This window comes from Homalodisca vitripennis, chromosome X (genome assembly GCF_021130785.1).
Source record: "Homalodisca vitripennis isolate AUS2020 chromosome X, UT_GWSS_2.1, whole genome shotgun sequence".
Taxonomy (NCBI): Eukaryota; Metazoa; Arthropoda; class Insecta; order Hemiptera; family Cicadellidae; genus Homalodisca; species Homalodisca vitripennis.
The window spans coordinates 142,464,033-142,491,944 of NC_060215.1; the positions used below are offsets into that span (position 1 = coordinate 142,464,033).

The following is a 27,912-nucleotide window of genomic DNA, read 5'->3' on the forward strand; positions in this document are numbered from 1 at the left end:
AAATGCGGGAAAAGTACCTCCCGAGGAGCGAGAAATACAGTGTTGTGATAGCTCGAGTGTTGGCCACACATTGACCTCATTTCAGAACAAAGGCTCTGTGGTAACCATAGTTACCGCCCGCTCCTAGTGCAGCGTAGTAGTGGTAACCAGAGTTACCGCCTGCAGCGAACGTGTTAAATACTCATAAATTTAAGCACCTGTAGACTGTTCCTCACTCTTCAGTTTGTTGCTAACTCATTTTGTTAACAGATGAAGATTCGCCAGTTCCCTCTTGCACAGGCGCTCTACCTCAAATACTGCAAGGAACACAACAGAGAGCGACTGCGCACGATTTACATGCAAGAAGACGACCACAGTGCCCAGGCAGCTTGTTTCATACAAGATGCCTACAGTCCTCAAGTGAGTTTTGTGCTTTACAATTCATAAGTTTCTGTATGTTTCATAACAGTTATGTCACATTAACCTGTACTTGCCTAGAATGTAAATGTACAAAATATTGTGTCAGCTTACTGTTGTACAGAATTACTCGTAAAGAGAGTTTTCATACAAGTTTTCCTAAGTAATGAGTCTTACAGCCAGGGCCGATACAGACATCAAAGTCGTAGTGGGAGAGAAAGTTAAGTGTGGATTTTGCCCTAAGAAAAAAAAAATCTGCGGAGAACACATGGTTGCAACCTGCTATCAATACATGCTAACAATAGAGCAGGATTGGAAACAGACAGTTTCAGATTAATTGGATGCAACAAATAAAACTGATATTTTTGTTGAGTGATTTTTTTCAGAGTTTATTTGTTTAAGAGCTGTAAAGCAATATTTTATTGAATAGTTTACAACAGGCGGAATCGAGTAAGGTCTCATTGAGATTTCTAAATTTGGTAAATTACTTTCCAATATTTTATCTTTAATTTAGTAGTGTATTGCTCTGTATTTATAATCTTTCCAGTCCTCAAGTGGAGTTTAAATTATTTATATTCTTGCATAACATTTTCTTTCTTAATTCATTTTGTTCCCATTATCTCACCTAGTTGGTTAAATCTTCAAGCTCCTTCTCATAAGATTTCTAAAATTCCAAAGCCTTGAGATGAGATATTCGTAGTAAACCCTTCTTGTGTTTAGCTGAGTGACGAGACATATAAGAATTTCCCAGTCTGACATTTTTTATCAAAACTATTTGTTCACACCTTGGTCCTGAGTCTATATTATAATCTATAAAAATAATTAATATTCTAATTCTTTCATGCTAGTCTTACACAGATTGGCTAGTTGCAATGCTAAAGACCCAAAATCATGGAAAGAGCTTTTTCCCCTAAAAAAACAAGGACTAAATCAATAATTCCTTAGTGGAAGTAAATAGTTCAGGTTTTTCCTTCTGCAATGCCTAATTTGTCTATTCAAGCTTTGTAAGAACTCAAGACGAAGCACTTAATGGTTTTCTGAAAATCATCTATTGTTTTTGGAAATATTTCAGCTTTTAATCATTTATCAGGTGTCTGTATGTCATAGTTAGTTTGATCTCTACATGATAATCAAAGCTCAGAGACCAACTGCTCTTGTCAAACTATTTTGTTTTTGGCATGAGAATTCTAATTTTGGCTTTGGACATACCTTCATCGCTTTTTTCACAAGTTGTCTTATAATACTTGACTAATAAAGGAACTGTAGAGGCTTTGTACAAATATAAAGATTAGTATTTCTGCAGTACAAGCTTTTGTGATTCCTAAACAAACCATTAGGTCGGGGAGTGGATTACACACTCAGTTAGTGAGAAACATATTCAGCTAGTGCATTTTGGGGTTTTATTCTTGTCTAGAAACCAAAGTGTACTCCCAACATATTTGAAACAATATCATAGTTTTGTCAATGACAGTTGTGTGGCGTTTGCCACTTTATTTTGTTGGCCGTTGGACGGGCCGGGAGCTGTTTCCCTACAGCTGGTCGAGTCGTCTGTTTTTCCAGTTGGTTTATCTCTTTCTAGATGTTTCTGTGGAATTCTGCCTGTTTGATTGGTTCTAGTTTTTTAGGTTTTCTAGATATCTGGAATTAGGTTTCTTGCTCTCTTCTCTTCTGGCTTCCGTAGGGCGAGGACATCTTAGAGTTTCTGTGGTCGGAGTTTTGTGATCAAAGCTGGCTGCCCGCTCCCTCGACGAACCGGCACGGTGTTTTGGTGTTAATATCGTGGGCCGTACCTTCCAATCAACGTTTCACGACCTCGTTTAATATTTAGGACCCAGTCGTTCCAAATTCAGTGTACAGATTTTGTCGCAAATGTTCATGTCTAGTTTCGTACTTGCAGTAAGTTAAAAACTGCCTCTTCCAGACTTCAGAATTATAAAAGGCATTTGATAATCCATTCTGAGTTGTTCATTAGCACAGACATCTTTAGTGAAGCTTATCGCATTACCACAGTCAGCTGTGCATGTTATGTCCTATACAGAGCTTGAACCGGTGCAGAGGAATTTTTTAGTTACAATTCTACACAGTAAACAATTTACTAATGAGCTTTGTTTTGTAAACCGGGAATTTGTAACCAGAATTCGACTTAACGGAAGCTGTCCCCAACAACAATTTTTGATAGTATTCAGACTTCAGAAGAAAGCGGTCAGAATTCTTTCTGGATTAAACTACTAGAGTCGTGTAGAGATGTTTTCACGGAGCTTGGGTTGCTGACATTACCCTGCCAACCTCTATATTCTTGAAGTGGTATTATATTGCATTTCATGGTGCACTTTAGTGCATGGCAGGGAGGTCCACAATTATGGGACTAGAGGCAGGGATATCTTACGTCTTCAGCAACACAGAACTGTTTCTTTTGCGAACCTTCCCAAACAAGTTGGCGTCAAATTAATGAATCCCTGAAGAGCTAAAACGCACTGTGCGGATATGACAGTCCTAATAGTACTGAATGAGAGAATGAATGATCACTTATGTATGTTTGAATGTATGTGTGAGTGCCTTAGCTATAGGAGTTAAAACAAATGACACTTGCAATACAATGTACATACTGTCAAACTGCAATAAAAATTATTATTATTATTAAACCGGTTGTTGGATTGCTCTGTAGAATTTGAATCCTCACAAATAACCAGTATTGGAACTGCTTGGATTACAGAACAGCACAACGAGAGAGGCGTCTCTAGTGGCTGCTTCGGAGAAGTTCAAGATCATCAAGAGCGATCTGCACGCATCACTGTGTGAGGAGCAGCTGAAGCTACTCAAGTACCAGAGAACTCTGGAGGAGAAGTTTCACCAGGAGTTTGTTAATGGCAGCCTCCAGGATACCCTAGTGAGCCTGTTGACATTGGGCGAAGTGAAGCTAGCAGACAAGCTGAGAACAGAGTACAGAGTTCCTGATAGAAGGTTAGCAATCAATCTTTATGCTGTGTTTGTGGATGAAGCGTGTAGCTGGATTGATAACCTCTAATGGACAAATTGAGGAAAGAGTTCAAACCCTTAATTAGGATTGGCATGCAGCTGGTGAACAAGTTATGGGGGAAGTACAGAGTTCTTGATAGTTGGATAGCACTCCTACAAACTATGTCATGTTTGTGGACAAATCCTTATGTAGGATTGGCATGCAGGTAGTGAACAAGTTATGGGGGAAGTACAGAGTTCTCCTGATAGTTGGATAACATCCACACATTCTGTGGACAAACCCTTAAGTAGGATTGGCATGCAGGTAGTGAACAAGTTATGAGGAAAATGCATAGTTTGTGATAGTTGCATAGCATTCACACAATCTGTGTCATGTTTGTGGACAAACCCTTAATTAGGATTGATAAGCAGGTAATGAATAAGTTATGGGGAAAGTAGTGTTTTTTTATAGTATGTTAGCCTTCACACAACCTGTGTCATGTTTGTGTACTAAGCCTTTAGTTGGATTCACAAGTCACTAGCTAAAAAGTTATAAGTTTACAAGAGTATAAAAATAACATTAATAAATATATATATATATATATATATATATATATATATATATATATATATATATTTGTTCAAGCGATCCCCCAATTATATAAGATCAAGCAACTTAGAGAAGCAAGTTGCAAAATCCACCTTCAGGATCGTCATTTGCTCAGCTGTTGCATTCAGTTTTAACTATTCAACTGTTTGAAATCTGGTTCTTTTGAGTAGGGATTTCAATTTCAGAAAAATCCAGGGAGTTGAGGTCGGAGGTCATGGTTTCAAACAAGCTTACTTATGCTGCTTTTGATCTTTGGTGAGCAATTTTGAGACAATTGTGTTTGTTATGTCCAAATCTTCCTCCAACTCGCACACTGTTAAATGATTACCCATTTAGATTGCTAACCGCAAATGTTCAATGTTTTTGGGGTTTCAAGTTGATGTGGACTGACCAGAACGTGAATCACGTACAGTCGAATTGCAGCCATTTTTAAAACGTTGAACCATAAATTCATGGAAGTCGGGTACATGGCTTTCTCCAGAAAGGCTGATCATTTGAATGGTCTTCACATACAGTCTTTCATTTTTATTGGAAAAAAATGTGAGAAGGCTTGAGAAACACGCACTGAACACTGGTTGTAGCTACTCTTGGCATAAGCAGGAAGGTGCTTTGATTAATTGATTGATTGGTACATGCTGAATCTGAAAACAGTAGGTGCTGTAGATAAAGAGTAATCATTGAATATCAATACTTAATGGACAGCCCTCGCTATAAAAAAGTTTTTTTTAGAAAAAAATGGTTTGTTTAGACAGTTATGAAAGATATAAAAATTATGTACATATCAATAACATTATAGTCTACATGCAATTTTAGTTTAAAAAATTGTACTTTAAATAACTCTGAAACTTATTGTACTTCTCCAAAAGGATAGTGAAAAAATATAATATTTGTACTCTATATACAAAACATTTATCTACAGGGTGTCAATTAAGTCTTGAACCTCTTTTTTAATTTTTGAACCACAATAGAAAGAAATACCAAAGTTCACACATGCTTACTGGTGATAGTAACGCACACATCTGCCCAATTACCGACCGGATAATCCCTTTGGGGGATGGTCCACAAGGAGTCAGACAAAATTCTTAAATAGCAGCATAGGTCAAGTTTGGTATCAAATTAAAGGTCTTACTTAGCAGAGTACAATGCCGCAAACCGGACATCAAAAAGTGGATTCATTCAGTAGTTATAGCTATTTGAATTTTAAAACAATTGAACAATGTAAATTATTAAGTATTACAAGTAAACACCAATTTTTAAGTACCCGTGAACAAAGTAAGTGTTCAAAATGTTCCCCTCCCATCATTTGACAATGTAGTAATCGAAGCCAGGAATCAATAATTATTACCAATAACACAACTACTGTTAGAATGTGAAAGTGGCAGATTGAGTCATACACAGCATCCACAGAAACTTAACGTTTAGGCAGGTATTATAGGAAATCAAATTATGGGCCCATTATTGATCAATGGTAATTTAAATGGTGACTCGTATCTAGCAATGCTCCGAAATGAGATAATTCCTGCACTACAATCTGCTCTTAGTCGACAATTTCAAAGAATTTATTTCCAACAAGATGGCGCGCCACCACACTTTGCTCTCCTTGTTAGAGAATACTTGGATACAATATTCCTTCACAGATGGATTGGAAGACATGGTGCAGTAGAGTGGCCTGCTCGTTCCCCTGATTTTTCTCCGCTGGATTTTTTTCTTTGGGGATACCTCAAAGATAAAGTTTATCATACTAAGCCTCGAGATTTGGCGCACCTAACAAATCTCATAGTCCAAGAAGCTCAAGATATTCCTCGTGACTACTTTCAAAATGCAGTGAATGGCTTTTACAACAGCCTAGGACATTGCCAGACGATGGGAGGGGAACATTTTGAACACTTACTTTGATCACAGGTACTTAAAAATCACAGGTACTTAAAAATTGGTGTTTACTTGTAATACTTAATAATTTACATTGTTCAACTGTTTTAAAATTCAAATAGCTATAACTACTGAATGAATCCACCTTTTGAAGTCCAGTTTGCGGCATTGTACTCTGCTAAGTAAGACCTTTAATTTGATACCAAACTTGACCTATGCTGCTATTTAAGAATTTTGTCTGACTCCTTGTGGACCGTCCCCCAAAGGGATTATCCGGTCGGTAATTGGGCATATGTATGCGTTACTATCACCAGTAAGCACATGTGAACTTTGGTATTTTTTTATATCGTGATTTAAAAATTAAAACAGAGGTTCCAGACTTAATTGACACCCTGTATAACAAAATGTGTGAATAGAGAATCATTGTTGTGAATCTGTTGAGTTCACAGTTATTTTCTTATCCATTACGTAGCAGTTACTTTATTTAGTAGTTTGTAATTGTTCCATAATTTTTGTATATTACATTGAGTTACTTCAAATTTAAAAGGCTGGTTGGGAGATCCAGTATACAGGGTTTCCACAAAAGAACTCCAAGGTTTTGAGTTAAAATATTTTAATAAAATCAGAAACTTAATTTAATGTGTTATTCCTAATTGTAAAGGTAATATAACCAAGATTTATTTATAATTCAGTAAATTTTAATGTGAGCCCTGTTAGTACCACGGCACATATTCTAGCTATTCCCGTGTCCTGGCCAGCATGTCTGGGGTGGCGGTTAGAGATAATTCACGTTTCTAATCTTCTCTGCATATATGAGGTTCTTTACATGTCCCCAGAATAAAAAGTGTAAATGAGTCACATCTGGACTCCTTGGAGGCCAAGGAGTAGGCTCGTCCCTTCCAAACCACCTGTTGCCGAACCGAGTATCTAGTGTTCCACTCACACGCAAACTAAAGTGAGTCATATCGGGACTCCTTGGTTAAAAAACTGATAATCTCAGTCTGTTATAAATAAGTGCTAAAGAATCAATAGGAAAATCCAAGAGTCAGAGAATATAAACAAAGAAAAATGTATTTACATGTTGATTCCTTATGTGCCGTGATTATTGGAGATAATTAGAAGAGTGGGCAGAAAATATAATATTAGAACCGGTTATAGAACACAAAACACTCTTAGAGAAAGTCTCGTAATAACCAAACTAAAAAATGGCACACCGGACTCAAAAAACTGTGTGAACAGTATAACATGTTCTTATAATAGGGAATATAGAGGCGAGGCAGCAAGACCACTAAATGTGAGAATTAAAGAACATAAAGAAAAAGAAAATACGAAAAAAGGACTAGTGAAAAGATGGGATGTCCTCTATCACCCATTTTCATCAATATCTTTATAGAAGAATTTGAGCAAAAAGCCCTGGCTTCAACTCAGATCAAAGCGAGGATGTGTAAAATGGATGTGTTACTGAATTGTAAAAATTCTTGATTGTATTACCTTTAAAGTGATATATAACACAGTAAATTAAGTTTCTGATTTTATGAAAATGTTTAATCTCTAAACTCTGGAGTTCTTTTGTGGAAATCCTGTATTGCTATGTCAACTCTTTAAAATGATTTTTGTTAATAAAAATCTGGCAATTGATAATTGGTAAGTGAGAACAACTTGAATATTCTGTAATAATGTAATGTGATGTCCAATAATAGGTACTGGTGGTTGAGGATAGAGAGCTTGGCTGAGCAGGGTAAATTTGGTGATCTCGAAACCTTTTCTAAAAGCAAGAAATCTCCTATTGGATACGAGGTGAGTTTTTCTAAACTGTATTGAATCATAAAAATGTAATATAGTTGTTTGTGATGCTATGTCAAGTAATGTACAGAGTGGCCCATATGTCAGTTTCCCCACAAATTGGGATATTTTGTTTCAATAGGTCGGTAACAATGTTAAGTTGGCAGCAACACGGAGTAAGTTCATTGTTGTCTGTTCCAGTGGCTAGTGTAAAGTGATGCTCTGTGCATCTGTTATTTGTTTGTGTGTGTTTTTAAAATGTTTACAACCCAACAACGAGTTTACATCCGTCAGTTGTGGTGGAAGCATAATAAAAATACTGCTATAATAATTGAAGAATTTAGTGGTAAATATCCAGGTGTCATGATACCCACTCAACAGTATATGCGGAAGTTAAATAAGAAATTTGAAAACACAGGAAGCTTTTTAAATGCCCCGAAATGTGGTCGTCCACGATCAATTTGCAACGAAGGAAACCTGCAGACAGTTGCTGAAGTTTTGTAGCCAGTCCTGGTAAATCGACCTGTAAGGCATCTGCTGAACTAGAAATATCAAGAAGAAGCGTGCCAAGAATGTTAAAGCAATTAAAATTTAAGCCATACTGTCCATCTTTACCTCAAGCGCTTCACAAGGATGATTCTGATAGGCGATTGGAATTCTGTGAGACTATAATTATCCGCTCAGAGGCTGATCCAATTTTCTTGCTATCAATTTTGTGGTATGATGAGGCATGTTTCAAACTAAATGGACGCGTTAATCAGCATAACTGCATGTACTGGTCGGATGTAAATCCTCATAACGTAATCCAAGCTCAATGTGCCTGGTGTTATGGTATGGGGAGGTATTTTGAATACTGCACTGATTGGTCCTTATTTTCTTCAAGGAAATGTTGACTCAAAAAGTTACTTACGGTTGCTGCAAGAAGTAGTAGTTGTCGAGCTCAGAAACAATCCTGTTTTCAATATTCATTCGCTCATCTGGCAACAAGATGGTGCACCTGCACATTTCAGTATCCAAGTTCAAGATATTTTAAATAACACATTTAATGAATGGATTGGACACCGTGGTACAATCAATTGGCCTGCATGCTCACCAGACCTGACCCTATGTGATTTTTCACTGTGGGGTATTGTAAAGGAGACTGTGTAATGCTTCAAAACCGCAAAATCTTGACAAACTCAGTAACCTAATTAGAAATGCATTTGAACTTGTTAATAACGATAAACCTGTATTGCTAAACATTTGTGATTCTGCTATGTCATTGTATGAAGTGTGTACAAAATCAAGGTAACATTTCAAAGAACTGCTTTAACATTGTATGGTAATATGTAAGTAATTTTATATAATGAATTAGTTTTCTTGCCTAAAAGTGTTTTATTCAATTAATCTATAACGCCTTTAAATTTCTCTTCTGGGGAAACTGACATGTGCGCCACACTGTAAATTAAAAAATGAAGACAACAGAAACGTCATTCTGAGGACTAATTGTTCTATCGGTATATATTATTTTTTATTACATAAGCTGACATTTTTGCAAAGTTGTAAGGGTGTATATAGATGATACATACAAATCTTTTATTGTATTTCTTAGTTCATCGATATTAGTGTTATTTTTTAAATTTGTTCAATGTAACGTTTGAAAATATTGTCAACGAGGTGGGTTTCAGCCTTTCGTTGATGTCTGCCTGAAGCACAATAGACAGTCTGAGGCCCTCAAGTACATGCCGAAGGTACGGGAGGAGCTGAAGGAGAAGTACATCAGTAAACTCGGGTAAGTTGTCACTACTGGAATAAATCTTTGTATATGAAGAAACTGAGATAATTTTGGGATTTCCCTCCCATAGCTCTCTGACAGCTAGCTAACTTTTAAAAATTTGAAAAGAGACGATTTTAAACCCCTTCTTTCAACTGTAAATAACTTTATTTTTAATTGACATGTTTTCAAATTGCTTTATTTGTTCTGATTGTGACATCCCTACATTGTTTTCTGTACAACAACGTTAGGCACTGAACTTTAGAATGGCTAACACAGAATCTACTGATTGCTGAGAATGGTGGAATATTTCGCCATACACTTTGGCATGAATAGGTACAACAAAGGAACCGTAGTTTGTAGCTTTAAGATTCCACTTTTAAATGTATAATATTGTACTATTATTTCATTTAGCCTACGTCAGATAAGTTTTTGAAAGTAGAGAGATTTTTAAATAGATAAATTCAATTTTAGCTTAAACATTTTGTTACTTTTCTGTTCCTTTTCTTAAGTAGTACATTGAGTTGTGAATGTCCAACCCTTGTTTTGCTCTTAACATGTTTCTTATTTAAATTAAATACTCTAACCTCCATTTTTTTAATGAGCAAATTGTGGCGTTATTTACATTTACCATGTCTGTATAAAATTTACTTTTACCTAATTTTATAAATGTCTAATCATTACACTTGTTTTATGGGATTTTAAAGGTGTGATAGGAGTAGGCCACTTAATTATAATAAAAAAGTGACGTTGTCCATTGCATTGTCATAAGTGCACAAAGACAATAAAGATTTCTTGATATGATAGTTTGAATTAGATGGAAAAAACACTTAGGTACATAAATATTATTTACTTTTATATTGTATACACGTTTTCATTACAAAATACCAAATGGGCTAATGTTGTTAATGAAAAAAGACGAAACACAAAGTTATACTTGTGTTTCGTCTTTTTTCATTAGTAACATATTAGATTATCAATGATTCTTATCTGATAGCACTAAAATTTAATGATTTTGACCAGCAAAGTTATCAAAGACTATCAAAGAGTTCACTTGATAGTCCCCTTACTTCAAGTGGTCATAGTAGTGTAGCAAAATACAACATAAGTGTATCATTAGTAAATTTATTTGATTTCATTTCCTCAAATTTATACTACTTGTACTGGTAGTCTCATCGTGAATAAATTTTATTCTGTGTTTCACTTCAGCTCTTATACACTACAAATAAACACGAAGTAATTTATTAAAAATATTTTTTACCCTTCAGTATGAATGCAGCTCATGTCATCATTGTATAAAATTATTGTTTAAAATATTTTACTTCAAAAACAATGTTCCATTCTTATCAGGAATCGCATTTTAAGCCAAGGATCTGACTTGGGAATTTTAGATTGGTGAGTGAACATTTTAACATTTACTCAAAGCTTATTCTGTCTCTTACACTTGTCCTCACAAGCTTTAATTTGCAATGGCCGCCAAAGCTGAGTGCTTCAGTACAGATTCGCTAGTATTGTCTAAGTGTGCTTCACTCTTTTGCAAAGCAGTCACGTGCGCTCGAATTGTTCTACAATTTTATTTAGCTTTCCCATAGAATCATTAAACTGGCGTACTTAGCTTTCAATATTATTTCTCTCTGAGCAAAACTTGCTCTTTGGCGAACAAGTTGGTACCTGTGGTATATGTTTGAACATCAGGAGCTGCAGGATTGGATAGAATGTGCTGATAAGTCTCAATCACAGCAAGTGAACATCATGTTTTATTTCAATTAGGGTTGTGCAAATATCAAAAATTTCAAATTCAATAACAGCAATATGTTATTTGTTCAATACGATTATTATTTTGCAATTTTAGATTATTTGAGTGGAGCGTTATATGTTTAGAACGGCTGGACTGATTTGGCTAACTTTGGTTTTGAAATATTTGTAGAAGTCCAAGGAAAGTTTAAAAGGTGAGAAACATTGGAAAAGTTTCTCAGAATATATAATAATTCTTTGAAATAATAATAATATTTACAACATGTAATCCAAAGTTAACTGACCCTTAACAGTTGTTGTATGTTTCCAGCAGATTGCAAAGACAAAGTTACTATATAATTTTTATTTTAGATTGCACCAGTGACGAATAAACCATCTAACATATTGAAAAAAAACCTGTGTTCTAAAACCCACCTGAATGAACAAAGCTGTCAATTTTTTGCACATAAGTTTATCAACACTGGTTGTCTCCCTTATCAATTTTACTGTAGTTAAAGAAAAAGCAAAGGGATGGCACACTCTACCCCTTATATCAGAAGCAGAATACAAGCGACGGAAGTAGAAGAATTTAGACTAAAGTAGTCATTTATTAAAGTATGCACATATTTTCTTCATCGGGGTAAAAATCAATATTAGTTATAGCACCAGAAACATCGCAGGCCGCATATTAATACTTTTAAATCTAAGTTGAATTCCAAAACCTACATATGTGTTTATTTTCTTGGTCAGTGCAACAAAATAAACTCAACTGTGGAACCGTAAATAAATTAGAGAAGAAGTGAGTTTAATCGCTCGTATCGCTTTTGGATCCGAGTATCTTTTCAGTCGTATGTAAATTATAACTTGCTTTATCGGGGCAAAAAAGCAAACTATCACCTTGGCATTTACAAAATTTTAGATAGAAAGTAAATTAAAAGAGCCGAAAGTAGACGCTTTTAATCTAAGTTGTTTTTTTTTTGTATATATTTTCTTGATCGGGGCACAAGTCAAACTCAGTTATGGCAATTGAAAATACCTTAGATCGAAAATTAATCTAAACAGACGGAAGTTGACACTTTCTGACCAAATTCAGTTTTTGAGACTTATTTGTCTATATTTATTCATACAGCAAAACCTAAAATAAAACCAATCAAAATCTTATTTACATTTTAAATATCTCAACCATGGCTACTGATATAATATGCACATAATAAGTCTACTTATATTAAAAAAAAATTGTAACATGGATATATGAGTAAATAGTTTTACAATTAAAATAACAATAAACATAGCCATAACAAATAATTTCAGTATTAACTCGATGTCTTATGCCCTAAGAAGAGGTCATTATACAATTCTGCCTGTACCTAGATGCACACTCTAAGGGCTTGAGAATGTGTTTTGCCGTGCCTGGTACGTGAGAACTTGCCTTGGACGCCATATATCGGACCTTGAAAATCGGACTACTATAACTGATATTGTTCTATAGCTCGGGGTTTAACTATCGAAATCAGTAGTCATACGTTGCCCAAAAAAACTAATGACATTGTAAACAAAGTCTGAAATCAGTTATTCTCATTCCTTTCATCCTGTGTCGGACCTAATGTATACATTTGGTTTTGTGGCATTTATGGAAGTTCGAAGTGTATTAATAATATTGATATCATTTTAGTAATTTGTTGTTGTATAAATCACGTTTATTTGAGTAATTTTTTAGTTTTATGTGATCGTTGCGAGTAAACTTACTGCATAACGTAAAATTTACAACTTTCAGTTCACAGACTCTTTGTAACTATTTCATTCATAGCAAAAAATTTGTAGGATATTTGATAACACTTTCCATAACTTCCCTTATTATTCAGTTTGACTAAGGAAATCATTAAAAACGGGAACTTTCGTTTGCCATCCATACCATGCTCTTTCTGCTGCTGTCTATAGACAACTTCTCTCATTGTCATATGACAGTTATAGAAAAAACCACAAGAGAGTGCAGTTGAGGGAGGAGCCTATTTTGCCCGTGACCTTCGAGCGGCCAACGAGAAACTGAGCGACGTTGCCAAAAACTTGTTCCCCGCTGTAACCACAAGTCGCGCGAGTCCAGCGTTCTTAAAAATACTTAAACCGTTACGCTCGAAATAAATGTTAGAGCTGTCTTGAATTAATTAACTACGTATTACAAAAATGTAATTTTACGGTCATTTAAAAAAAAAAAGTACATCTCTGTAGCTTATTTCCATGTTGAGTTAAATGGATTGAAATAAATTATTGTATTATATTACTCATATACGAAGATCGTAGGATTAAAATCTTTAGCCGAAATACAAATTAAAAAGAAAACATAAAAATACTGCAAAAACGTTAATTTTCCGTAACAGTTAGATAATGCCATTATCACTGATATATAATAAGGCATTACATGTTTGCATAGTATAATCATGTTATGTTAAATGGATTTTCAATTTGGTAAGAAAGTTATCAAATACATCTTGAAATATATGTTCTTTTCCATAAATATACTTTTTCAGTACATAACGGTGGGAATTGTTGCCGCAACGGTTTTGTTACGCACTTCAGTTCTTATAAATTTATAACCATTTGAAAGCATTTTTCCTACCTGGCTATTAATAGTCTTGAATCTGTGTTATGTAAAATTGTTTTCACACGTGAGTGATTTAAATATTTAAACTGGCCATAGTTTAAAAATCATACAGCACAAGTATTTTTTATAATATGAATGCACTTTCTTATAAAATTCTAAAGTAACGATTTTCTATAACATCCAATGAAATTTGAACACAGTACATAATAGATGATGTCAGACGAGTGAAAATGTGGAGGGAAACGGGTGAAATACCTGTAAACAAAAGCCGCACCAGCCAGCAGTGGTGGTAATACCAGACGGATGAGTCATTACTGTTTCCAAGAAACAGCCCCTTCCACAGTTCCCTTCCGGTCTCTGACCGTCAGTCAGTGCCTATTGTCGCTTAATCAGTGGCGATTGAAAATACTGCATTCTCTTCAATTCCAGTACGAGTATATTATTTTGTGCTGAATTTTACTGTTGATGAACGTTTTCGTGTTTTTAAGTGTTGTTTATTGGTAGCTATTATAAGTGTACCAATTATTTTCTGTGTAGTGTCATTAAATTGTAAATATACTTGTTATTGTGATTCCTTATTTGGACAAAATGGAGTGTGATGATGTTTGTTCAATTGCACAGCCATCCGGAAGTAAGAGCGGTAGTGGAAAAACCCTACGTAGTGGAGAACGGACGTATTATTTACAACGTTTACAACTTTTTTCAAAAAAACTGTCGTTGACAAATTTCCGAGAAACTCTAAAACTTTAAGCAAAGTGGTAAACTGTGTGCTGAGGCCTGCGGTGTAAAGTGAAAGAACCGTTAACAAAATAAGTAAAGAAGCTATCATAAGCTGTCCGAAGAAGATGGACCTTCATCATCAGAAATTAAGTTTTCAACGCCAGGAAAACAAAGAAGTCGAAAATCAAAAATAACAGGCTTTGATGACTTTTAAAAAGATGTTTTGAGACGAACTGTCCTTTCGTACTACGACAGAGGGGAATTTCCCACATCAAAAAGAATCACGCAGGATCTCAAACAAAAACTTGATTACAACGGGATCGGTAACTTCAACAAATAGGTTATTTAAGGCATGTCGGTTTCAGGTATAAGAAAACCAATGATGGTAGAAAGTTTTTATTGGAACGAAATTATATTGTAGCGGCTTGTTTAAAATTTTTGAGAGAACTATGCAAGAGCTTAGAGAATCTGGTGATTGTAGGCCCATATATTACCTCGATGAAACATGGGTTAATGAAAACCATACTCGAAATTAAATATGGCAGGACACGACTGAGTCTGGTGGACTAAAGGTTCCTCTCGGCAAAGGTAGAAGATTAATAATTTGTCATGTCGGTTCGGCAAAGATGGGTTTTTGCAAGAATGTAAGTGGGTTTTTCGGTCTAAGACATCATCCAGTTCGGACTATCACGATGAAATGAACGCTGAAATCGTTTAGAAAATGGTTTAAAAAAATTGCTATGCATTTTGGAAGAAGGCTCGATCATCGTCATGGACAATGCTCCATACCACTCAGTACTCGCCAAGAAAATTCCAAATTCATCGTTGAGAAAGGAAGAGATTCAAAATTGGCTGTCTCATAAAAAACATACAATTACTGTATGAAAGAAACGAAACCAGAAACTTATAATGAGGGTTCTCCCATATAAAACCCAACAAAAAAACTTATGAACTCGACGTATTAGCCAATTAAATTGGACATACAGTTGTCAGGCTCCCTCCTTATCACTGCCCGTACAATCCCATTGAAATGGTATGGGCTCAAGTGAAGGGAGAGGTAGCACGTAATAATAAGACATTTAAAATAAACCGACGTTGAGAAACTTGTTCATGATGCTCTGGACAAAGTGACTAAAGAAGACTGGCAATCAAGAGTTCAGCACGCAGAAGCCTTGCAGCAAGCTGATTTTGAAAAGGAATGTATCCGCACAAGTGTTGTAGAACAAATAATTATAAACTTAGCAGACAATTCCTGACACAAAGTAGCAGTGAGGTAGAAAGTGAAAATGAAGAAGACTCCGAGGTTTTTGGCTACGATATTGCCGCCTGAGAGCGAATAAATAAATACAAGTGCAAAGGTAAGAATATTATTAAGTCAATCATGCTTTTTAACGTATTTCATTTTAAAATAGTAGGCCCCTAAAAAGTTATTTAGTAGAAAATTTGATTATTTCATAATTTAAAAAATATAATTCTTCGATAATTTTAAAAATTGGTTATATTGTTATATTTTTTTAATTATTTTTAATCAAGCAACACGTCATGCAGTGTCCAATATAAGCAACATGTATATTAATTTTGTGTGTGTTTAGTAATCGTTTTAAAATCACTGAAAAGATTGTTGTATCGTATGGAAATAAGCAAGTACTTTACTCTGACTAACTGACGGGACGATTTGTTTGTTTTAATCGATAGTTAGTTTGTAATAACATTAATAAACTATACAAGTAATTTAAATATAATATAGGCAAAACTGTCAACACATTTTAAATATTGTTTTTCAATTATACTGATAAGTTTTAAATGTTCAGTATCAGTGTTAGTTGTGACAGTGCAGCGGTTTTTATCAGCCACAATGCGCCAGCCGTGCCGGGCGGCAGTGGCAGTTGTGTGGCAACGTCGCGCAGGCCAGTCCATTCTATTGGTCGCCGCCAACTGCACTCTCTGGTGGTTCCTTGTATAGATGGTTAATTAATTATATGTGGATATTATATTTTGTAAAAACTAACTGACCATTATCAATATGATCAATGTAATCAAAGTTTACTATATCAACATGTTTCAGATATAAGGTTGAAAACTTTAATTATGCTTATTTAGGTGTTATACAACATTTTTTGTCTCTTACACTAGTTTTAGAATTTGTGATAGTTGTTTTTTTTTTACAGAAATTATTATTTTCCAAATGTAAAAGCTAAAACTGTAATTATTTCCAGTTTTTTTTAAACAACTACTTGAAAGTTTTACCTATAAGGATTTATTATTATTTTCATCGCTTTTTTGCAACTGAATGTAGATTATTAATTTATCAAAATCGTTAGATTCTTTTACAATTTACAATTGAAACAAGTAAAACTTAAACTTTTATTGTAAGTTTAATCGAAATTGTACAACACTGTACTTTTCTGTTCTGTACCATGGCATATCAGACTCCATAAGTCATACCAAAACAATATATTTCATGAAAATTTAGTAATATCAGTGTAGTATCAATGTAGTACCATTCATGTCATCTAGTAATCATTTCACAGACAGATTTACTGACTTGCACATATGAGCATAACGATAGACTTTTCACAAAGGTGTTTCTACAAAGAAACTGAAAAATAAGGTTTCTTTGCCATCACAACTAAATTATAATTACAGGACGAAAATAACAGCACCACTAAATTAAAAATAATGAAAATAAAATCAAAAGCTTTAATGATTGACTGCTTAAGGTTAAGAAACGAAGTGGTTCCTTGTGTAACGTACTTAAGTTCTATTCATCGTACTATGGTAAACGCTACATGAACGCAGATTCGGATAATATACGTCAATGTTCATATAGAATTTACAAGTGGCAGAAGATGTCAATGGCAATGTGTACATTCAAATTAGGTTTTGTAGAACACGCAGTGTAATTTATTAATAAATTACACTGCGTGTTCTACAAAACCAAAGTATTTGCAGTGAAGTTAATCTTCACTGCAAATACTTAAAAGATATTAACAACAACAAGTAAGTAGAAAACCCAGTCAGTATGTTTTCTTTCAAATTTTTAGAAATATAGGAAGTTCCATACTGAAACATAATTATTCGTGAGAATGTAATGCATGAATTCTTTTAGTGATGAAGATTTGTTTAACCCTTCCAGTGCAAGTTTGTTGTGATAACAATCGGTTCTCCAGAGCAAAACGTTGGCACTGACAGAGTTAAACAGTCTACTGGTTTTTATGAGAAAAACTATAAAATCTATTTTGCACATACGATTATGACATACAAATAACACACTAATCATATTTGCAGCATTATATTTACAACACATTTTGCATGTGTCACTTCTTTATAATATTTCAGTAGATTACTTTACTCTCTATACCTTAAACAGCAAAAATGTGTATTTTAGCTTTTCCCAACAAACTGTTCAAATTGCCTTTACTACTCATAGATACGAAAACTACAGTCCAAATTAAGTAAAATTGACTAACTTTACATTGTTTCCATCTGAATTTGGACAATTTTTTGTATGTAGGCTGTTTGGAGAAGCATTATCGGCGATTTTTAATCCAAAACCACTGGAGCTGGGGACCAGCACTTGGTTTGTTAACCCGTAAAGGCAAGGGCAGGCGGCGTCAGCAAGATATGGTTTGTTTATATTGTACGATTGCTCGCTTTGCTCTGAAATGGCTACTACCACTTACACATAACTCTTCCATGTCTGTCTCACTCCACCGCTTTCTTGTCCGCCTGTTCACAGATCTGTGCAAGAGATTTAACACATTGAGTTTGAACCTTAAATGTACGTTGGGGTAGCACGCATTGCGTATAATACGAGATTTTGGTGTTTTACGACGTTCCTAGGCTGTATCGCTAGGATTTGTAGTCTTTCTAACTTGTAATCAGCTACGCAACTGTAAAAAACAGTTTTTCACTTTTGCGCAATTGTTACATAACGCAAACACTAGCTTTGTTGTGGTCTGCAATGTGTTTGTAAACCAATTGTGTTTGTATTCTGCGTTTATTTACAAATTCATATGCTAAAAGTATGATTTTAATTATAATTTTCTTTTAAAAGGTTATTTTTAATTAATTTAAATATGGGGAAATTTTTGAATTATAAAAAATGAAAGTACAATTTTTTTTTATCATATTTTTACACTGCTATAATTGTTTTAATACAAATTATACATAAATAGTTACAATTCCTCAAATTTTATATTTTCCTCTTAATTTATACAGGGTGTATATTATGTCTGGAAACACCCAAATATATCCTTTAATAATTTAAATATAAATTTGAAACCTCTTACAATCGTGATAGAGATTGGGCATCTACTTTTTGGAACAATGTTTTGTTATGTCACACCAACGGGGGACGTCCTGCCGAGGGTATCGTGAATATTCTTAATGTTGAAGCCTATACCTTGTGATACATAATTTTAAAGGTAATAGCTTACTGAATTGAATGCCACAAACCGCATCTCAAAGGAATTTATTCTATCAGAAAATAGAGCATTTTTAGTATTGAAAATTTAACTGATGTTCAACAATGTAATTTTAACATGGTTCTTGCCACAAAATGTGTTACACTAATTTTTTTAGCATTTTTTTAAATGTTCAATTAAATAAAAACAAAAATTTCATTTTAAGCTGGTTCTATTAGCACAAATTTGCCAGTTTTTATTACAGTACAAATTATGGAAATACTTATGTTATTGATTTCTTATTACAAATAAAAAAATAATGTATGCTGTTAGAAAAGTCTTACAACAAACGTTTTACACTGCATTTGGTGTCAAAGCAATTGTTCGAACTGTGTTCCTTCTACGGTTTTGACAATGAGCCAATCTTGTGTAAAATGATTCGACAGAGTTGCCTAACATTTCTTCAGTTATCAAAGCAATCTCCTCTATAATCCTGTTTCTTTAGGTCTTCCAAATTATGAGGCTTTCTTCTATATAAACATTGGATTTTAAATGACCCCATAGGAAATAATCGATTGGTGACAAATCCGGAGATCTTTGGAGGCCATTCGATTTCTCCTCTTCGGCCAATCCATTTATGAGGAAACCTTAAATCCAAATACTCTCTTACCTGTCTCCCATAATGGGGTGGAGCACCATCCTGCTGAAACCATACATTATCAAAGTATTCTCCTGATGCAATTTGAATAGCTGGGGATTATTTCATTTTGGGAGCATATTGTAGTAAAGTTCGGCATTTAAATTTCCATTGATGAAAAAGGGTCCAACAATTTTGTTACCTAAAATTCCACACCATACGTTCAGTTTTTGTGGTTGCTGTGAATGGGACTCAGTAATCCAATGTGGGTTTTCACTAGCCCAGTAACGGCAATTGTGCCTGTTAACATTGCCATTTAGGAAAAAAGTTGCCTCATCAGAAAATAGTATGTTGGTCAGAAAATCTCTATTGTCATCACATTTGCGCATCACAAGTTCACAAAACTCAACTCTTCTGTCGTAATCATCCTCACTTAACTGTTGGACTAAATGAACTTTAAATGGTTTTGTATTTATTAATTTTCAAAATCTTACTCACAGACATAGGGTGCATATCATGTTGCTGTGCAGCTTTTCTGAGCGATGTATGTGGGTCTTCAATAAATGTTTGCAAAACATCTAGTGCATGTTCTTCATCTGTTGCTGATTGTATCCTACCCGACTTTGGCCCGATTACGTACACTCCCTGTCATTTTCAAAACGCTCAATAGTTTTTGATATTGTTGAAACACTTATGGGATTTCCTTTCTGGGAAAGTGTCATTAAACAAATTACAAACTTCCCGATAAGATCTTTGACGATCGCCATATCCTCGCATCATCAACAGAGTAATTCGTTCTCTTTCAGACAATTCCATTAAAAATGCCAAATAAAAACTGAACTACTGTAATTAGATAACTTGTTGAACAGCAATGCTTCAGAGACACTGATTAACTCGACAGGAATGATATGAACCTTTGTCCATTTGTAATTCCCAAGCTTAGACCTGTCTAGTGAAAGCTCCATGCTCAACAAACTGAAACCTGTAGACCAGATGATTAATAACACAATAATGTTTCTCATAGGCTAGTGACCTTTGTCTCTTTAAACCTTCCTGCTGACTGGAAAACACCAAGTACAGATTCATAAGTAATCAGAGAAAGTGACTCATAAGTTTTATTCATTGTAATAAAAACTGGTAAATTTGTACTAATGAAACCAGCTTAAAAATAAATTGTTTATTTTATTTTAATTGAACATTTAAAAAATGCTAAAAAATTAGTGTAACACATTTTGTGGCAAGAACCATGTTAAAATTACATTGTTGAACATCAGTAAATTTTCAATACTAAAAATGCTCTATTTTCTGATAGAATAATTCCTTTGAGATGCGGTTTTGTGGCATTCAATTCAGTAAGCTATTACCTTTAAAATTATGTATCACAAGGTATAGGCTTCCATTAAGAATATTCACGATACCCTCGGCAGGACGTCCCCCGTTGGTGTGACATAACAAAACATTGTTCCAAAAAAGTAGATGCCCAATCTCTATCACGATTGTAAGAGATTTCAAATTTATATTTAAATTTATTAAAGGATATATTTGGGTGTTTCCAGACATAATATACACCCTGTATACAGGGTGATTCATGAAGTTCTCCCCCCACTTCTACAGCACATTTTACTAGTAAAAATAATGAAAAAATGTTATATAAAACATAGGTCCGAAAACGCTTCGTTAGCGAGTTACAGCTAGCGAAAGATTTCGCCTGAATTCCTGGGTAAAAAGTAAAATAAAGCCATACTGAACTTTTGGAAAGGTTAATTAAGTAAGAAATATTGTGGATTCTTATGTATTTTTACCTGATAAAGCTAATAAAATAGGTTTTCAGAACTGTACCTGTAGTAGTTTTTTGAGGGATTCAGGGTTAAATGCAAAAAATTGGGGCACGAAACAATGTTGTTTTAAGTTTGATGTACAATAAACTTTGTTAAATTGGTAATAAATACATAAAACAAACAAACATTAATTGTAGAGAATTTAATTTTGAGAAAATTTATATAATCAAAGTCTAAAATAAAACAGAAATAAGTACGAAAAAATCGATTTTATTCAGTATAATACATTACTAGTTTTAAGCAAAATTAATCAGGTTAGGCCAACCGTACGCACCTTTTTATAATAGATGTTCGAAAATGAGGCCATCATTATCAATACATTTTGCAGCACGTTTGTGTATTGCTTTTGTTGCGTTTCTTAATTTTTCAGGACTTCCTGTATCTGCACAGCCGAATCCATAATACGGGCAATTAATTCATCACGAGAATTCACTTTTGTCTTGTATACAATGTCTTTCATCCATCCCCAGATGCAATAATCCAATGGAGATAGATCTGGTGATCTTGGTGGCCAAGGGTGAGGCCCTCCACGACCAATCCAGTGTCCAGGAAATTGATGAATTTAAGTAAGCAGAAACGGCACGTGAAAAGTGGGGAGGTGCTCCGTCATGCCTGGAAGTACAAATTTTGTCAGAGATGTAAAGGAACATTCTCTAACAGCTGCGGCAACTCTTCTTGAAGGAAATGCAAATAGAACTCAGCATTTAGGCGTCCAGGTAATATGAAAGGTCCCAATCAGCCGACTGTGCAAAAGGCCACACCAGACATTGACGCTAAAATCGGTGTTGAAAGTTCTGTTCCACTACCTCATGTGGATTTTCTTCTGCCCATGAGTGTTCATTGTGCAAGTTATTGACACCATCCCGAGTGAATTGTGCCTCATCCGTAAACAAAAATACGCTTGTAGAGTTGATTATTAATATTCAAAAAGTTGCAAAAACTCCAAGCGAAGCGGACCATCCCCTAGCTGTAGATGTTGAAACCTTTTGTTTATGAAACGGATAAAATTTGTTTCGATTAAGTGACCTCCACACCGTTGACTGCGAAACTCCTATCCGCCTAGAAATACGTCGTGTACTTACACCTGGACCTGCGATGAACAGCATTAATAACAATATCATCATCAAGTTGGACAGCTCGTTCATAATTGGTTTCTAGTACTTGGTAGTGATCCTGTTTCCCGAAGAGTACGAAAAGTTACTGAAATTGTTTTGGTATCTGGAATCTTCCTATTAGGGTAACGTAGTTTATATTCTTCTACAGCAGCTCTAGCATTACCATTACAGTAACCCAAAATAAAAAACCATATCAGCGTATTCCTCTGATGTAAATAAGTAAGGCATTTTTTCGCTGAATAAACAATCGAATTATAACTCACAGAAAAATTGCATTTAATAACACGATTCACAGAACCCGATCTCCTGCTGTAGCTTGCAAAACACCACTAATACACAGTTCTAACGTAACAGTACAGAATACCATTGTTGATCAGCTGTTTATTCGTGCGTTACCAACTTAGAAATTAATAAAACAAAAAACTGCATTTCGATGATTAGTAAGCAATAATGGGAAAATGTTTGCTTCATTTATTTTCGAACATTTGATGTAAATTTTTATTAAAAAAAAAATACAACGTAATAAAACATGATATTTTTATTTACAAACAAATTTATTTTAACAGTTAATCTTGTTTTCTCAATTTATCTCATCATTAAGGAACAAATATTTTGTTTTTTTTATTGTAACTAAATACCGTACGGTATTTCTTTACAGCTAGTAATGTATTATACTGAATAAAATCGATTTTTGGTACTTATTTCTGTTTTATTTTAGACTTTGATTATATCAATTTTTCTCAAAATTAAATTCTCTACAATTAATGTTTGTTGATTTTATGTATTTATTACCAATTTAACAAAGTTTATTGTACATCAAACTTAAAAAAAACATTGTTTCGTGCCCCAATTTTTTGCATTTAACCCTGAATCCCTCAAAAACTACTACAGGTACAGTTCTGAAACCTATTTTATTAGCTTTATCAGGTAAAAATACATAAGAATCCACGATATTTCTTACTTAATTTAACCTTTCCAAAAGTTCAGTATGGCTTTATTTTACTTTTTTACCCAGGAATTCAGGGCGAAATCTTTCGCTAGCTGTAACTCGCTAACGAAGCGTTTTCGGACCTATGTTTATATAACATTTTTTCATTATTTTTACTAATACAATTTGCTGTAGAAGTGGGGGGAGAACTTCATGAATCACCCTGTATATATGTATATATATTTGTTTAAAAAATAACTACATGTTTTACAAATTGTTGTAAACCAGCTAGTAAACCTTAACAGCCAGTTTAGGTGCAGTGTGTTAATGAAACTTGTGCCTTAATTGTTTATAAATTGTTCATATTAACCCTGTCCAGTAAAACATGTGAAGTGTTTCCGAGAATGTAGTTAACACACTATCTAGTCAAAGGAAGTTAACAATATTGTTAAACGGATCAATTTAGTAGAATCTTAATTCCTTACATCAAGGTACCCAAACAACTACTGTTTGTGTTATCAGTGAATCTTTGTTTTATCTCATGTATGAAAAGTTGAATGTTCATGTGAATGAACAACATACATCAGATTTACGTAATATATACATGTATGTGGATATTCATTTATCAAACGTAATTCCCAAACATTTAGAGAATTCAGCACTGGTTATATTATATATGTAAAAGTAATAACTCCCCTCTATGTGAAGTTTAGCAAAATTGTTAATATAGGTCAAGAATAGAACAGGACCAAATGTACTTCCCTGGATAACTCTGTAATCTATTTGGCTTCACTATTCTGCTTTACAGATTGATATGTTTCTGTTTCTATCAGCTTACAAACCATGAGTATATGCTGCCTCCACAATCTTTTTTAAAGATTTATTATGTGATATGGAGTAAAATACTTAAACCAATTCAAGAGACACTAAGAGATAATACCAATTCATATTTAGTGAGAAGTGTTACCGTCCATCTCTTGTATAAATTTCTCTATTGGAAAAGAAAGTTTATTTTATCTCTTTCTGACAGCTCAATAATTGTTTTATAAATAAAGCTTTGAGTATTTCAACACGATTTACTTTTTCCTAATAAGGTTTAAAATAGTTAATATAATAGGTTACATATTACAAGACTGTTGCTAACCTATTTAGTTAACGTTTAATTAATCTTTATTTCTAATCAATCTATTTGTAAACCAGGCATAATCTAATCCAGAGTTTTAACTTAGTAAGAAGAGACTTATGTAAACATGTTTTAGCTGTCCTGCGCATAATTTTTCAACTATACTTTTAAAATTGTTTGCACTAGTTTAAATTTTATTTGAAGCAATGACTAAATCCCAATTTCATTTTCTAACATATTCCGTACTATACTGACCTTGATGTAAATATTGTATCTGACTGTTGTATTATCCATCGTGACATGCTAAACTGTAAAATATTTGTGTGTGATACAGCTGTCCGAACTTTATAGAAGTTATTGTAATTTACAAATGTATGGTGACTACACAAGCTGCTGTTCCTGTTTTCTGTATTAAAATACTTGGGCAACTTAAAAACCAGCTTCTGTCAAAATATTTTGGTTTTGGTATTATATATAATTGCATTATCAGTTTATGGAGCAACTAAGTAAGAAAACTAGGATCAGATTTTAAAAGCTCAGAAAAAAGTAATTAGGTGTATTTTTAATCTGAAGCCAGATAATTTTGCTAGGAATTATTTTAAAGAATTGAGAATTTTTTGACCGTCTATGGGCAATATATCTGTGATGCCATTTTACTTGGTAAAAAAAATTCACGGGCTGATATGAACTGCACATGTTTAACACATAATTATAAGACTTGGGGGGACAAAAAACAATATTTTTTCAACACAGACTAGAATGTTTTAAGAAAAATGTTTATTATAATGGTCTAACATTTTTTAAATGCATTCCCAATCACATTAAAAATTGTGCATCTCAGCATACATTTTCACAATTATTAAAAGTTTTTTTAATTAACCTGACAATATATGGAATCGATGAATTACTTTTGCAAAATATTGGCAACATCACTGTATAAATCTGTAAAAACTTTAGCTTTAGTTTTACCTATTTAGGATTAGTTGTCACCGACACTATTCAATGTACACCCGTGCAATAATGAATAAAGAGTTTTCAATTGAATTGAATTGAATATAACACTGTTTGTTAATGAATAAATCCGTATCACTACCATGTATTCTGCATAAAATTAAAAAATAATAAATACTTCTAATTAAATATTTAAGACTGCGCTCAAATCCTATTAAAAACTGTTATTTTACAAGATGCAAATATACCAGCATTAAAAAAAGAGAAATAGATAAAATTGATTTTACTCAATAAATCAGTGTGGGGAAGGCCCAGAATCAAGGACCAGCCACCAGCAAATCTGGTGTCCGATAACGACTGATATACTTACAACTGTTACTTACAACTGATATACTTACAACTAGATTGCATTACAACTATAAGTGAAAAAAACACCATATTGGCCATAAACAGTTGTCATTCATAATTTTTACTTCCTTTACCATAAGTATGAAATCCAAACATTTAAGTAAAAATACTTTATCAAATAAACTGTACTAAAATATACCAGAAACTCACTCCAACACATATTATAAAATGTATTTTGTTCCACAGCAATAGAGAGTTTTGGACGGTCTAGAATGAGGCTCTTGTTTGCTTTAGTTGTAATTACATTTTCATAAATCAAAACTAAATCTCTTGAAAAGACAATTTTATGGATGTATGATTGGTAAAGCGTGGTGGTCCTACACTTGTTATTTCCATTGAAAACTAAAATACAATCCTTATCAACACAATACTTTTTCTTGCATAAAGTCTACGGGAAGAAAGTAAAAATCTGATAATTAAGCCTACAAAAATGCATTGTAAGACTTACAACACATAACAACTCATATATAAAATCAGCATTGCGCTTTATTGATATTTAAAGAAGAGGATGGATAACAATCCTCGAAACTTAGTAAGGATAAAGACTGTGTGCTAATAAGTAAATAACCTAAACTATGTGTGTCCTTCAATAAACAATTTAATATTTTATATCTTACTCTTATAATAACTGCAAAATGTCTTTTTAATATCTTACCAACTCAATCTAATTCTGTGGGATACTCTTATTTTCCCTTCACACTTGTTTTTGTGTATTAATTTTGTTTAAATTATTATAAAGCATGCTATTTTAGTAAGTTCTGAGTCACTTAATCGTGACAACAGTTAGTTTTTAGATTCTTCTGATAATTTGATAGCGTTTATGCATTTCAGGTAAAATTTATTACTCAATGACACATTTTCTGCTAGCAAAGTATTCTCGTCTTGTTTAAAGTAAAGTAAAGATGACTTATTTTACCAGGCGAAGTTAGGGTTAAGAAGCCCTCTCTAACACTTAACCTGGGGACCAAGGGCGTAAAGGTGACTTCCGAACCACCACTATTTGTTTAGGTCTCAATTATAATTAATTGGTTCTTAATCATGGTTATAATTTGCATGAGGTAGTGTTTAGTTACCATTTGCCAGATAGGCTGCTCTTTGTGATGCAACTTCTTATCACCATGGCTTCATATTCACATTTCTTACTGCAGTTGCATGATGTGACTTAACGCAACTGGAGATAGGTGACTTCATATTTTGTCTAAAGCATCATATGTAACAATTATATGACAGGTGATATGTCATCACACTTAAAATACTAGAATGAATTTAAATATTCATTATAGAATAATATCCACTTCAATTAAATAATAATAAATATGTTCGAATGAATAATTAAATACATTAATGAAACTAATCTGATTTTGTATTTTTTACGTCATATAAGGACAAATTTGAAATAGTCATACAGCAATACAGTACAACCTCGTTTATCCAGATCTTCAAGGTATCTGGTTCGCGTTTTACAGAATGGAGGTAGTCCATTTTTTCAAGATGAAACTATTTTTGTTGAACTGTTAGTTTGGTTTGTTTTTCTATTAATATGTGTCTGGCATTTAGAATAATGTGTAACAACTTGAATACATCAGACAGACTGTTTCCTTGTCCCGACATTGAACTTCCTGAAGGGTCAACCCGAGTTCAGACATGTATCGGTATGGACACGATTACAATCACAATCGACTAAGCCGTCCACTTATCGTACGCAGCCATACGCAGCTGGCTTGTATGATTAGCAGCCTAGTAAAATCTCATTGTTTTGAGCCTTCGCTTACAAAACTTAAAGTGGTCAGCATCCACTATGAGGAGGGATTCAGGCATAATCCCACGAATGATTCTTCACACTACTGCCTGCATGATCGAATACATGAACATAATGTATAAACGTGCAGTTTCTTTTTGTACTGAGAAGGATTACTATTGCAACAGTTTGTCATCAATGAAGTAAAACTAACCGTGTCACAATATTCTGAACCCAGCCGGTTCAAACCGCGTTAAGCAACTAACTGATGCGTTACTACGCTACGATTGCTGCATTGTTGTTGGTGAGTGACCAATACAGAAATTGTATCAGCAGCTTGCTCTTCGGTG

General features: G+C 33.9%; 1 protein-coding gene across 3 annotated transcripts in view; it reads left to right on the plus strand.

The window, feature by feature from the left end:
* LOC124369945 (vacuolar protein sorting-associated protein 16 homolog) overlaps positions 1-27,912 on the plus strand; it is a 55,208-nt gene that overhangs the window by 22,569 nt on the left and 4,727 nt on the right. The window contains exons 13-17 of one of the 3 annotated variants that reach the window (XM_046828147.1): positions 250-399; positions 3,110-3,357; positions 7,531-7,627; positions 9,280-9,383; positions 10,716-10,760. In XM_046828147.1, the coding sequence (XP_046684103.1) occupies positions 250-399; positions 3,110-3,357; positions 7,531-7,627; positions 9,280-9,383; positions 10,716-10,760 (644 nt within the window). Of the gene's footprint in view, positions 1-249; positions 400-3,109; positions 3,358-7,530; positions 7,628-9,279; positions 9,384-10,715; positions 10,761-17,932; positions 18,046-27,912 lie in introns of all 3 variants that reach the window. The other 2 variants (XM_046828146.1, XM_046828148.1) reach the window with 2 other exon arrangements.